Source organism: Chionomys nivalis, chromosome 6, assembly GCF_950005125.1.
Source record: "Chionomys nivalis chromosome 6, mChiNiv1.1, whole genome shotgun sequence".
NCBI classification, from domain to species: domain Eukaryota; kingdom Metazoa; phylum Chordata; class Mammalia; order Rodentia; family Cricetidae; genus Chionomys; species Chionomys nivalis.
In genome coordinates this window covers 98,820,363-98,834,705 of record NC_080091.1, presented here as the reverse complement: position 1 = coordinate 98,834,705, position 14,343 = coordinate 98,820,363, and the positions used below count along the sequence as shown (strand labels likewise).

General features: G+C 47.1%; 1 protein-coding gene across 1 annotated transcript in view; it reads right to left on the bottom strand.

The window, feature by feature from the left end:
- Positions 1–10,437, bottom strand: part of Scarb2 (scavenger receptor class B member 2) — a 54,900-nt gene extending 44,463 nt beyond the window's left edge. The window contains exon 1 of the mRNA XM_057771917.1: positions 9,947–10,437. Within this exon, the coding sequence (XP_057627900.1) occupies positions 9,947–10,063 (117 nt within the window). The 5' untranslated portion in view covers positions 10,064–10,437. The remainder of the gene's footprint in view (positions 1–9,946) is intronic.
- Positions 10,438–14,343: the final 3,906 nt, after the last annotated feature.

Below are 14,343 nucleotides of genomic sequence, written 5' to 3'. Positions count from 1 at the left end.
GGAAATAATGCGCATGCTCTGCCTGTAACCCGTGCAGCCTACCTCATTCTTTCAAACCTGTTTGGTTATGATTGCATCTCATGTAGGAGCCGTGTGATGTGATCCTCGCTTGCTTATTTATTTCTCTCTCCCATGCCCGGTAATTATCGGACGTGCAGTGTCCCTTTCAATGGGGCTTTCAGGGTGGAGGGTAGAGGAGGAATGTCAAAACACAAATTTCAATCAGATAAGAAGAGTAAGTTCAAGAGACCTATTGTCCAACAGAGGGACTGTAGTTAACGCCAACACACTGTAGGTGTGCTCTACCTGAAAACAGCTGAATCGGCTTTTAAACTGTTCTAGTCTGTTTCCCACAGATAAGTCCATAGGTGACATAAGTGATAAATAGCTTTATTTACCCATTATGCTGTATACTATATATATATATAATTATATATTAAAAAATCAACATCATTGTGTACAATAAATAAATATAATTTGAACTGTCAATTTTAAAAATGCATCTTAAAAACCAGGACTGTGGTGGCTGATGACATTACTGATAACATTAGCATTCATAGTTTCTGGAAAAGTATAAATCTCAGTGCAGAATGGTCAGTGGGAGAGGGTAGCGAGAGAAGCAGGCTGTGTCTGCAGCTGTCAAACCGGAAACAGTATTGACTTCCACACAGAAACAAGCCTTTGCCCACGTAAGTCTCCAAAAGCTATCTTCCAGTTATTTTGTTTTGGAAGGGAGGATGAGGTGCAGAGAGAGGTCTCTCTAAGAAAGACAAGCAAGCAAGCCTGATGACATGGGACATTTGCTGGACGTTGGGCACCAAGAGAGGTGTGGGAATAGCAGGTGTTATGAGCTGAATCCTCCATCTCTTCAAAATCTCTGTGTTGAAATCCTCAGCCCCAAGGTGACAACATCAGAGGTAAAGCCTTGAAGTGACAGTCACTGTCACAAGAGCCGAGCCCTCATGAATAGGATTTAATCATTATCAACTTGACTGGACTTAAGTCATGTAGGAAATACACTGTGTTGGGTGTGTCTGGGAGGTCAGGTCCAGAGAGAAGTAGAAATAAGAAGGGGAGGCCCACACTGAACATGGGTGGCAGCATTCTAGGGGCTGGAGTTCCAGGTTAGATAAAAAGGAGAATGAGAGACTTGTGGTAGTGTCCATCTCTCTTGACTTCATGATTGTCACGCAGCGTGACCAGTCATCACGCTTGGGCTACAGCTCAGAGCGGTTCTTGATATCTCGCTTTCCCTGTCCCGAGAGACTGCACCCTCAAACTACAATCCCCAAATAAGCCCTTATATCCTTATGATTCTTTACCAGGCACTAAATCTGTCGTGTGTTGACTCTCCCAACCCTCAGAGCTGTGAGAAATAGATTTCTGTTGTTCAGAAGCCACAGGTCTATAGTGGTGTAAGAAACAGTGGGTTAAGATAGCGGGGTTGGCCTCTGGTCTGCCGCCACACGGGCCTTGGTGAGGTTCGCACTGCAGAGCTCTGGCATGTGCCGGAAGAATACAGAAACCCAAATCACTAGATTAAGTTTCCAAATTTTACTTTATTTGTTTGTTTATTGTGTGTGTATGATGAGGCAGGGGGCGCATGTTAGGATATGCATGTGGAGTTCAAAGGACAACTTTGTGGAATTGGCTCTCGCCTCCCACCTTTCCATTGTTCTGGGGTGAAATTCAGGTCATCACGCTTGAACAACAAACACCTTTACCCTCTGAGTCACCTCTCCAGCCCAAATTTCCAGATTTTAAAGGGATAAGCCATTTAGGAATAAGCATGTGACCATTGTCCTACAGAGCTACCGGGTGGGATCAAATGTAAAAGTCACACAATAACAAACAAACTACATCCTTCCAAAGACAGAATTTTTATCTAACCTTCTATCCATCCAAGAGCTTTATTAAGCATCTTCTCCATTCCTTCATGTCTTCTTTTCCTTCCCTCCCCTTTTCTTTTCCTTCTCCTCTTCCTTCTTTCTGTGGTGCTAGGGATTAAATCTAGGGCCTCACGAATGCCCCCTACCGCTGAGCTACACCCCAGTCCCTGATCATCTTGTTCTGTACAACTCAGTGAAGTTGGCAATGATACAAAGGAAATGATACAAAACTAAATATGTCAGGACCCTTACCTTCAAAAAACTTTCACGCTAGCTTCAAATACTAAATTGGGTGCTACAGACTGAGATCCCTGTGTATCTGATGTCAGAGAAGGGCATCGTGAGTTATGGAGAGACCAGGGTTCTCAGGCAGTTTTAGTAGGATACAATGAAAGACAAGAGATTCCCAGAACCAGAATCATTAATGCCCCCAAACCTGGGCTTTTGTTTGTTTGCTTTGGCTCTTTTTTCTTTTGAGAAATAGTAACCAAATAGGTCATGCACAAATATAATCATAGATATGGATAATTGTTATAATTATATTATACATGTTATAACAACAGCAAAGATAGATGTTATATATAATATGTTATTATTATAACATGCATAACATAATTACTATATTAATAATATATAAATAATATAATAACATGTATTATATATTTTTAAACATCCCTGAAAAAACTATTAATTTCAATGAAACTGGATGAACACGGCCTGTGGACCCCTAGATGTCCCTGAGACCCTCTCAGACACTCTGCAAGTCAAAAGTAATTTTTAGTAACAGCAGCCATACATCATTTCCTCCCTGGCTTTGTGAGCATGGAGTAGAGTTTTCCAGAGGATACCTGACCCACGAAGACATCCTTGCTTTGGTGGAGGAGGTACAATTGCTGGTGTATTCTTGCATTTTTAGAGTTTCTCAAATCTTTTATATATATTGTGTATGTGCGCACGCACACGCATGGGCATGGCGACTATACGCCGTAGTGTGTGTGGCCGGTGGACAGCCTCAGTGTCGGCCCTTGCCTCCTACCTACTTTGAGACTGGGTCTTTGATTGTTGGTTGGCAATGCTGCGTTTGCCAGATGATCTGGCTTTCGAGTCTCCATGGATTCTCAGGTCCCCACCACTCATCTCGCTGTAGGAGCATTGGGATTACAGAGGTGCACTACCATGCCTACCTTTTATGAGTTCTGGGGATTCGAACTCAGGTCACTCTGCATAGCAAGCACCTTATCCACTGAGCCATCTCACCGTCTTTGCTTTTAATTCTACTGATATAAGAATCAGTACATACGAACCATAGAAACAAAAGTAAAAAAGTTCTCTGGAGTCTTTAGTAATTCTAGGAGTGTAAAGAGGCCAGAAGTTTGAATTGGAAGACAGTTTTCTAAGGGCAGGGACCTTGTTTACTGTTTATGTGCGGAGCTTGCTTATTGTTATCCACACAGCTCACCGCACTCTGCCTCCCAGACGGTTCCCGTTCCATCAGCTCCTGCTAAAGAAGCAACAAAAGTGCACACGGAAAGCACTTTCGAAAAGAGAAAGCAAACTGCTGGGCGTGGCCAGCACTCGAGATGAGGAAGCAGGAGGCTCAGGCGGAGTTTGAGGTCCTCAACTACACAGGGAATTCAAGGCCAGACTGGCCTATTTGAGGTCAAAAAATAAGAGAGTAAGAGAGAGTTAGAACCAAGGTCAGTGTTTGTTTTCCTTTGATTACCTCTGACCGGTTACTAGGTTTGATTAAAAACAGCCCCTTTCTTAGCACGGTGAGTGAGTGTGTGTGTGTGTGATACATTTGATGATATGTGTCATAAGTCTCTCTTCGTTTGGCCGACATCCCATGTTTTCATTAATGAGCTTATTCCCACCTGCTGACTCCTCTTTGTGAAGCAAGAGAGTATCTGGCCGGCCAGATGGCCTCTGACAGAATGAATTGTAAAACAAAGTGACTCCCACAGCTAAGAACCTCCCTACACCTGTTTCTTTTCCCGCAAATGTTCCAGATAATGGCAGTATTAGTAGTAATGTCCTCAGCCAGAAACCCCACCTCCAGGAACGAAGACGAGCTAAAAACCTTTGCTCTCCACATTTCTTTACCCTGGTACTGTTTCTAATAAGCCTGACTCAGCAGATCTGGGCAAGGTCTGGCTTCCTCTACACCTCCGGAAGAGACACTGTACCCCCTAGAATCTAAGAACAACACTGACAACTGCTGTTTTCCTGGTAATTACGAGTTCACTTGTAGCCAGCACAGATTGAGGAGATTGAAGGAAGCATCCTGAGTGTGCTATGGCAAGATGGTGTAAGGAAGAGAAGAGAACGCTACCTTGCAGTCAAAATCACTGTCTGTTTATAGCTCTGAGCCCTCCTCAGGTACATAGCCAATTCCATCACTGTTATGAACTTGCAAAAAAGAAACTGAGAAATGAGCATGCCCCTGGGAGGTTCATTAGCTGGAAAGCCACACCGAGGTGAGGGAAGCCCCAGGTCAGTAAGCGGCCAGGGCAGAATGAGTAAGCAAAGGAGGCTGGATTCCTGCTGACCTTCCAGTTTCTACTACACTCTCAGGGGACTCACAGGCCCGTTTCTAACCCCTTGTAGATTTACAGAGAGAAAAAAAAAGTCCTCTTGCTTCTTAAAGAGTGTAGTCCTCCCCGCATGCCAAGACGCAGCAGACAGTAGAATTATGGGAAAACAGTGTAGCACAGGGTCAAGCGGGAGGTAGTCATAGCAGTCCTTATCCAATCCACAGTGTTTTAGAGGAAGAGGTTGTTAATTCTTACACCAGAGCAGTAAGTCCACACAAACCAGGCCGGGCAATTTCAGGAAAATGGAATGTGGTCATCCTTAGGGTGGGGAAACAATTGCCACCAGGAAACCAAGCTGGCACTCTTACCTCTCCCCTGGGCTTTAGATAAGCCACTTAGCTTCTCAAAGGAAAATAACAAATAAAAAGTGATCTCAAAGGTTTGTTTGTTTCTCTTTAAAACAAAAACAAAACAAAATCCTTAGACTAAGAGTCAAAGTCTTCTCAACTTTCGACAGCGGCTCTGTCTTATTTTCTGTTGTATTTGTAGCCCTTAGCACTAAGTCGTGAACCATCCCTCCTCCTTCCTGAGCTTGGGGATTGAATCTAGGACCTTTACCATGCCAAGCATTCTACCACCAAGCCATAGCCCCAGCTCCATGTTCTTTGAATGCAGGTAACTAGGGGAGTGAGGTCAATATGCAAGAAAAAGTCCTTGATACTAGCTGTAAAGCAAAGGATAATGAACCTATAGTCCACAATCCTAGGGAAGCTAAGTAACAAGGTGAACTCTAAGAGAAACATACATAGATTCCCCTGGGAAGGGGAAATAGACAAGATCTTCTGACAAATTTGGGAGCATTGGGTCAGAGGATGGGGAAAAGGCGGGAAAAAGGAGAGGGGGAGGAGAACTTGAGGGAATGGGATAGTCGAGATGGAGGAAGGACAGAGATGGAGAGCAAGGAAAGAGATACTTTGATTGAGGGAGCCATTATGGGGCTAGCAAGAAACCAGGCACTAGAGAAATTCCCAGGAATCCACAAGGATGACCCCAGCTAAGACCCTAAGCAAAATTGAAGAGGGTGCCTGAGCTGGCCTTGCCCTGTAGTCAGACTGATGACTATCTTAAATGTCACCATAGACTCTTCATACAGCAACTGATGGAAGCAGAGGCAGAGACCCACATCGGAGCACTGGTTTTGTTGATGTCTTAGCATCCCAAGAAGTGGGGAGAAGGGGTTGCTGAAGAGGAGCAAGGTGCTTCGGGCCCCTGTTCCGCCAATGAGAACCAGTGACTACAGGGTTTACAGGGTAAGGCAGGCGTTAGTGGGGGCCGAGCAGCTCCTTTGCAATCACCCTGACTGTTCGGGTCTCTGCAATCCTTTGGTTGAAGGAACTCTGTTGTTCTAGTTACTTCTCTCTTGCTGTGACAGGACACTGTCCAAAAGGAATGGATTTGTTTGGTTTATATTCCACATCACAGTATCACAGTCCGTCATTGAGGGAAGTTCGGAACAGAACTCAAGGCAGGAGCCTGGAGAAGCAGAAACTGAGGCAGAGAGCCCAGAGAAACACTGCTTACTGGTGTTCTGAGGTGGTGTGAATAGGCATGGCCCCCAGAGACTCACATGTTTGAGTGCTTGACCATAGGGAGTGGCACTATCAGGAGGTGTGGCCTTGTCGGAGGAAATATGTCACTGTGGGAGCGGGCTCCAAGGTCTCAGATGTGCTCAAGCCACACACACCCAGTGGGACAGTCTCTCCCTGCTGCCAGGGAATCAAGATGGAGAAGTCTCAGCTCCTTCTCCAGCACCATGTCTGCCTGCATTCTGCCATGTCCCGCCATGACAATAACAGAGTAAACCTCTGAAACTGTAGGCCAGCCCTGATTAAATGTTTACCTTGATAAGAGTTGTTATAGTCATAGTGTCTTTTCACAGCAAGAAACCCCAAGACACAGGCCATCCAGGGCTACATAGTGAGACCTTGTCTCTCTCTCTCACACACACACAGACACACACACACCCATACACATATATACACACACACACGCCAAGATCTATCATGAAGTTCCAGATAAAACACAGGCCTACTTTCTAGGACTCTGCCCCAGCTGCAGCCTCACCGTCCCTTCCATCCCCTCCATCTCCCAAGAAAGCCCCGAGACGGACCACGGAGAAGGTGGTCCTACTAATTCTTCAAGGCTGGCTTTGGATAAATTGATTACTTCCAACCAACACTTGTGTCAGAATTTTGCTCATGTGGCCAACTGGGATATTTAGTTCTAATACCCCTCCAACCACGCTATTTACCGGTCAAAATAAAAGTCTCACTTCATTCTGCTATGTCAACCTAGAACTAAAGGACAATGATCACTCAAGATAAATTATTTTCTTTCTTTTTGTTTTTGTGTGTATATATGGGTGTATGTGGCCATATGTGTGACTACATGTGCGCATGTGTTCACATGCATGTGGATGACAGAGGTCAGTGCTGATTGTCTTCTTCAACTGAGTTTATCTGCTTGTTTGCTTGCTTGCTTGCTTGAGCCAGGGTCTCTCACTGAATCTAGAACTCACCGACTACCCAGGCTTGCTGGCCGGAAGTCCCAGAGATCCTTCTGACTCTCTGCCTTCATAGTGCTGGGGTTACAGATGCATGCTACCCTATCTAGCCTTTTATGTGGGTTCAGGGGATCTAAACTCAGGTCTCTGTGCTTCTGTGGCAAGCACTTATTTTACTAAGGCATCTGCACATCTTTGAGATCAATGTGTATAAGAATTATCTCACTAAACTTTCCAGAATTGGCCAAACCGATACTTTTGAATTTCAACCTTTTCCCCATTCCTCTTTTTCATGTTATCCAAGTTGGGGCATGAATATCTTCAAAGGAAAACAGTAGACTTGGAGAACCCAAGTGGATTATATTATAACTACAATAAAGTCAACTTACTAATGAATCGCCCCATAGAAATACTACTGGAAATAATGATGGCTACCGCATATCCATCACCCAGGCCTTGAGCGATGTCTAAGTGCTCTTTGCTTAGCCTACAAGACCCAGGTTTTATGGGGCCTGAAGCTTCTGCATGTTGGAGGGCCCTTCCTAGGAAGGAAAAAAAAATGGACACAAAAATAAACACAGGGCCTCGGAAGAACGTGTACAAGCAAAGGACCCAGAGTTTATACTGCATGAGCTTCATGGAGATACAACTGGGTGCCAAGGATGGTTTACAGAAGGTAAGTGACTTGCCCAACGTTAAAGCTGGAGAGCCACATATAGGATCTGAATACAAGGTGTCTGTTTCCTAATCTCGAACACAATCGCTATCATTTCACTAAACGCCGACTATGGGGGGGGCGTACTTTTTTCTTGGAAATTCTTATAATCTTTCTAAATACCTTGGTCATTATTATCAGTGCCTACAGACAAGGAAACATGAATTAAAAAATATTACAGGGTGGAGGGGAAGCTAGATGGAGGAATGTTTATCTAACGTGCAAGAAACCCTGGTTTGATCATAGCATTGCATAAACCAGGTCACCCCAGCACCTGTCACCCCAGCACTCAGAACAGGAAGGCAGGAGGATCCGGAGTTCAAGTTCATTCTCAGCACTATAGAATGAGGTCAGCCTGGGCTACATGAGACCCACCCTCCCCTCAAAAGGAAAAAAACAAATGGAGTCAGGTGTGGTGATGCATGCTTGTGATCCCAGCACCTGGGAGTCTGAGACAAGACAAGAGCTGTGTGCCCAGGGACCAGCCTGGGCTGCATAGCAAGAAGCTATCTCAAAAGGAAAAACTGCCAGAAAGATTCAACAGTAGTCCCTGGTTACTCAAGTGGCACCCTGCCCTGCGGGTCTCATCTGCGGAGTCCTTCTTCCTTTGATCCTCCATTTCGAGCCACCTCCAGGCTACCCGGGCAAGGGCACGTTGGTAACCTCGAGCTGACATAAGACATCCCCATCCATCTGCCTTTCCTTCCGGTCACACCACGTGGTGCGCCACTCCGCAGCTGGGGTCCTGCCGGTCTCTAAATCTCTTGTACTGTAAGTTATTGGTCAGGTCACTTCCCAGGAAGAAAACCACTTGTGGCTGACAAAAACTCAGGACCTGTCACACTGCCTCCCACCTACCCCTCTGGGATGAAAGTGAATTCCAAAGACTCGGAGTGTTCCCTGCTGAGGTGCTGGAGAACCACATATCCTACCAGAACTGCTCCCCCGCCCCCCAAAAAAAAATTAAAAAGAAAATATCCTGACTGTTGTATCCTGTAGCTCAAGCCACCAAAGCAAGGGTCTAAGACTAGCCATGAATTTGGATGTGGAGCATAGAGAAAGGGTTTGTTTCTGTCCTTGAACACACAGGCTCGGGGAAACAACAGTCTTTGAGAAGCTTACACAGTAGGCCTGGTCTTCCATCCATCTCATTCAGGCTGGAAGGGAACTTTGTCTTGATACTTAAAAAAAAAGTTTTTAATTGCCAGATTCCAAGTGACTGGTTACTGCTGGAAATCTCTGTTTAGGGATTTTATCTACTGCCATTTGGAATAGGGCAGCTAGTCTTAAGCTGGAGTATTCTGGTTCCCAGCAGACCGGGTCTAAGCTTTTCGACCTGGGTGACAGCAATACAGATGAGCGGGACGTGTGCACAGGTACGATGCTAATGAGAAAAGCTACTCCTGCGACTTGTTTACTATCTACTTATTTTTAAAGGAGAGAGTGATCCTAGTAACTCTCTCCTGTTCCTCTTTCCACCGTGCTTGGTGGATGTGGGAGAAAGAAATGACGCGGGTAGTCCCAGGACGGAGAAGTCTTCCACATGACCAGCCATGCAGTCTCCAATCATCCACTCCGAGAGACAGGTCCAGATCCTTTAAGGTGGCTAAAAGCATTTCCCCACCCCCACCCCGGCCTCGCATCCCTCCTAATGTCTGAGAAGATCAAGGATGAAACAGAGGTAAGGCGACAAGGCTGTCTGCGAGACACAAAGCCGCTAAGCAGTGACTGCGATGGATAAAATGTCACCAACTCCAAAAGCCTGGCCTGTTTGTCAACTGCCTTGCCCTACCCTGCCCAGGAAATCAAGAACACAATAGACCTCTTACCCGTTTCTCATCCTCAGCCCCACTCCGCTTCAAAGGCAGGGCGGGCAGCCAACAAAACCTGCCTCTGCTGCCGTGCTTTTATGCATTCCTGTTTCTTCGTGGAGTGGGAGGAAAACAAGACTCAACATAGACTGGGTGCGTAGAGAGGTGGGTTGAAATGCTAACGACAGAACGTGAACACAAGGCTTTCTTAAAAATCAAGATCTGTAGACCTCCGGGTTATTTAAAGGGAACAGTAACTAACCTCAAGCCTCCCTACCCCGCCAAGGCCGGGACACAGAAGACAAACAAGGGTTGTGTTCTGCAGGGTCGGGGCCAGTGCGACTCTCCCCACACAGAGTCGCAGTGGGAGGATGGCTTGGAAAGACACGCGTGCGCGAACACACACACACAAACACACGCCTAGCCTGCTTTACCTTCTCGATCGTCTGGTCCACCGCCTTCTGGAAGACTCGAGCCACCAGCAGTGTGACACTGGTCACTAGAAACAGCAGGGACAGTGTCCCCGCCGTGTAGAAGCAGCATCTGCCCATACTGCGCGGGGCTCACGAAGCGGGGCCAGCGACCCAATTGCGAGCTGGAAAGAGCCGCCGCCGAGGCCGCGCAGCAGCCGCCCGAAGCTCCCCGGGGCCCTGCCGCTCCCGCGCCCTCCCGGTGCCGGTTCAGCCGCCGCCCGCGCGGTGCGCACAGCTCTGGAGTCCGCGCGGGGCGAGTGCCGGGAGAGTGCAGAGCGAGCACGGCCCTCGGAGCACCGAGCCTGCGCGATTGCGGGTCCCGGAGACGCCTGGGTTTCGCTTTCTTGGGCTGAAGCAGCCGGGGAGGTGCAGGGAGCGCGCAGAGTGGTGACGCGGGCCGGTGGAGTTCGCCAGCAACCCGCGCTGCGGTGGTGGTGGCGGCCGGCGACTGCGCCGGGAAAGCGGGCGGGGCCGGGCGGAGGCCACCAGTCATGTGCCCTGCAGCGGCTCCAATGATTCGGTGGGCGCCGTGCCGGCATCCTCTCCCTGCAGGCTGCACGGTCATCCCGGGAACTGAATCGCCCTTACCGATTCGCTCATCCGCTTTCTTTATGGGGGTGCTCGGGAAGGGAGATCCGTGCTGAGGGCTTACTGTGGGCCAAACATGGAGTAATCAGGTTGGACGTGTCGTTCCCTTGCTCCAGTGGAGCTCCGGGGTTCGTTGGAAGATTTTAGCGTGGTGTAACGGGTGCTTTTGCAAAACCCATGCTGATCTGTACCAGCAGCAACATTTGCCCTCGTCTCCGGGAATTAGAGTGTCCCCAAGAAAGAGAGAAGGAGTTTCATGGACAGAGGGCAAAGGCGGTAGGAGTGAAAGTAAAACCCTGGGAGACAAGAAGGCTTTCCTGTTGAGTAGGTGCAAGTGTGTAGGGTACGAGATGCCAAGCCCTCTTAGACCAGACTGGAGAGGCTTCTGTCCTGATGAACAGTGTTAACGAAGCAAGTTCGGCAGGTGTTTATTGTCGGCTTTACTCACCATTATGCCCAGGTACCCAGGCCAGAGCATACACACAGCAAGAGTTCAGCAAATGTTAGTTGAATGAGGGTTAGTTCCATGACTGGCCTTTACAAGGCCACACACACACATACATAAGGCCACACACACACAAGGCCACACACACATCACACACGCACACACACATACTTATATCTCCACAGAAGCTCTATCACAAGGCAGTTAGTTAGCTATCCCAATTCTCCAGAGTCCATGCCAGAGAGAAGTACTACACAGGTTTATAAGGGGAACCGGAACTGGGATGCGGGTGTGGTTTTTAGTGATGGGAAAAGGCAAGCAGGGAAGGCTGGGTGGGAAGAAGTGCCTGGCACTACACATCAAATTTGGCAAAGCCATGGGGGGGGGGGGGTGTCCTTGAGCCAAATTGGCCTGTCCCAAAATTCTGACACATCACAGATGCAGGCCTGCCTTAAAAGGTCCCTGCCGTGCTTAGTCAGCAGATAAGAGCAACCCTGAGAAGTAGGTCTTTACCAATCAGGGACTAAATGCCACGGGATAGATGTCAGAAGTGCTCAGCAGCTGAGACAGACATCAATTACTAATGCCATCTACAGGCAAGATCTGGGAGGCTTTTTTTTTTTTTTTTTTTTTTGGTCAACCAGTTTGGGAAACATTCAAATGAGCACGGCACTGGAGGCCGGTCTGCACTATATACGGAGACCTTGTCTCAAAAGAGGAAGCAAAGGAAAGAAGGAACGAAAGAAAAGAATTCAAAAGCAACACCGTTGCTGATGGTCTGTGATAGACTATGGTCAGACTCGGGACCTTTGCACCGGCACAGATTTCTTTTCTTGTCATAATTCCCTAAGCAGTGCAACTATTTCTACCGTGCTACTTTGTATTAAAGATTGTGCATGATTTGAAAATTGAGGCAGAAGGAAAGATGTGTGTCAGTTTAATGCACACACCTTGCAGTTTTTTCTTTTTTCTTTTACTTTTTAGCTATGCTCTTTTTTTTCTGTTGTCTTTTTTTTTTTTTTTCAATTTTAAGGGTCCAAATTCTTACTCTGCAGGAGGATGATGAACTAATCTTGCCTCTACTTGTCAAGCGCTTGGGAGTACTGGTGTTCGCTATTTCCGGTTTATGGTGTGCCAGGGATCAAATGCAGGGCTGCCTGCACACTAAGCAAGCACTCTACCTACTGTAGTTACGTCCCCATCCCTACTATGGGAGATCTGGGCATCTGCAGAAGTCCTGGAACCAATCCGTTAAGGATTCTGGGGAACACTGAATCACTTTACAGATCCAACCAGGTTCTGAATGGCAGCAGCTCTTGATTAATGCAAGATGCAGGGCCCTTGACTTCCCAAGCCCTAACTGTTTATATGCTGTGACTGCTGAGAATTGGGAGACAGGAATCAGGAGGCTTTGCTGAGGGCTTAGAGATGGAGTGATGGTGTAAGAATGGAGAGATGAGCCAGTCAGTGGTGTACACCTTTAATTCTAGCACTTGGGAGGCAGAAGCAGGTGGATTTCAGTGAGTTCCATGACAGCCAGAACTGTTACACAGAGAAACTCTCTTGAAAAACTAAAAAGAAGGAGGAAGAGGAGGAGGAGGAGGAGAATGGAAGGAGAAGGAGAAGGAGGAGGAGGAGGAGGAGGAGGACCACACGCGTTCCTGACCACTTCTGGACTGACTCTTCCTTCTCCCTTTAATTTATGGCAGACACGGTGGTTTGTTAGACTCATAGAGCACAGTAGAAATGACTGCATCTGGGAGCAGCTGCTTCAGATTCCTGCTGTCGAAACTCTTGAGATCATCTCATGGATTGCAGGATGGCCTGGAACTCGATTTGTATGAGGATGACCTTGAACTTCACCCTCTACTCTGTGCCCCAGTTTGTTTAAGAGGACATGCTAGGCCCCCATCTTCCCTTTCCCCCTTCTCAGGCATGGGTTGGGAGTTTGCTGCAAACTCTGTGTCTCTTCTTTTCCTGACTAGGAAAAGGTAGGCTTTTCTAAGTAGCCTTCAGTGCTTAGCACTCACAAGCTCTTGGTCACTGGACTCCTAGCCCCACTTCTGACTGCTAAACCACATGCTATTGGATGGTTCATCCTGAAACACAAACACCAGAGACAACTACCAGCCATTCCAGCCCTGACCCCCAACTCCAGGGCAGCGCCATCTTCAGTGGTGTGTGTGGGTGTGTGGGTGTGTGCGCGTGCACATAACATCATTTCTCTCACTCTCCTCCCTCCAACCCTCCCCCCCTCAGTCATGGCCTTTTTAATTACTATTGTATATATGTGAATAACTATATAAATACAACCTGCTGAGTCCATTTAGTGTTGCTGACGTGTGTGTGTGTGTCTGTGTCTGTGTGTGTGTGTATTTAGGGCTGACCGCTTGGTACTGGATAACCAATTAGTGGTCTCATCCCTGGGGAAGACTGATTCTCCTCTCTCATCAGTCATTAATTGATGCTAGCTCTTCACCTAGGGGTAGGAGCTTGTGAGATATCCCTCATCCATGCTGGCATGTCACTCAGTGGCTTTGAATTCACTGCAACGACTCTACCCCCTCCACCCCACCCCATCTTAGTCTCCTGGGTGTTGGGATTACAGGTATGAGCCACCACCACGCCTAGCACATTAAGGTCCATTTCGCTCCACTTGATTGTTGTTTGAAATGACCTCATTGTGTAGCCCAAGCTGGTCTCAGACTCATGATCTTCTTGTCTCAGTTTCCCCAATGTGAGGAAATAGATGTGCACCGTGATGTCAGGCACTTGAGGTCCTACCTGTCTTTGTCTGAGTGAGTGAAATAGTAATAAACTATTACTATTTTTACTATTTTTAGATAGATAGATAGATAGATAGATAGAGAGAGAGAGAGAGAGAGAGAGAGGTGAGAACACAGTGCAGTGTCTACACAAGGGCTTCCAGCCCATTTGTCCTCAGTTTACCTTCCCAACGAAGTTCTTGTACCATTTCTTCTGTGTCTACTTCCCCATTAAATCTCTGAACAGAACCCCCTTTTTGCTTCCTCTTAGCACGGCTGACCAGACCAGGGCTTTAAAAATGTTCTAAACCCAATGACAGAACAAGAATGTCCTAATTACAGAAAATATAAACAGCTTTTTAGAAAAAAATGTGTGTTCCCAAAATAACACACTATAATTCCACAGTAATTTCCATCTTATCCTGTTGCCTGGCACAACCTGACCCGAGTGGCCTCCTGCTCAATTCCATTTTCTCTACTACGTGGCAGCAACTTTCAAGAACTCTGGGCCTGATTCTGATCAGTTCCTTGGTGCCCTTTGGGACTTCCTTATTTCGGGC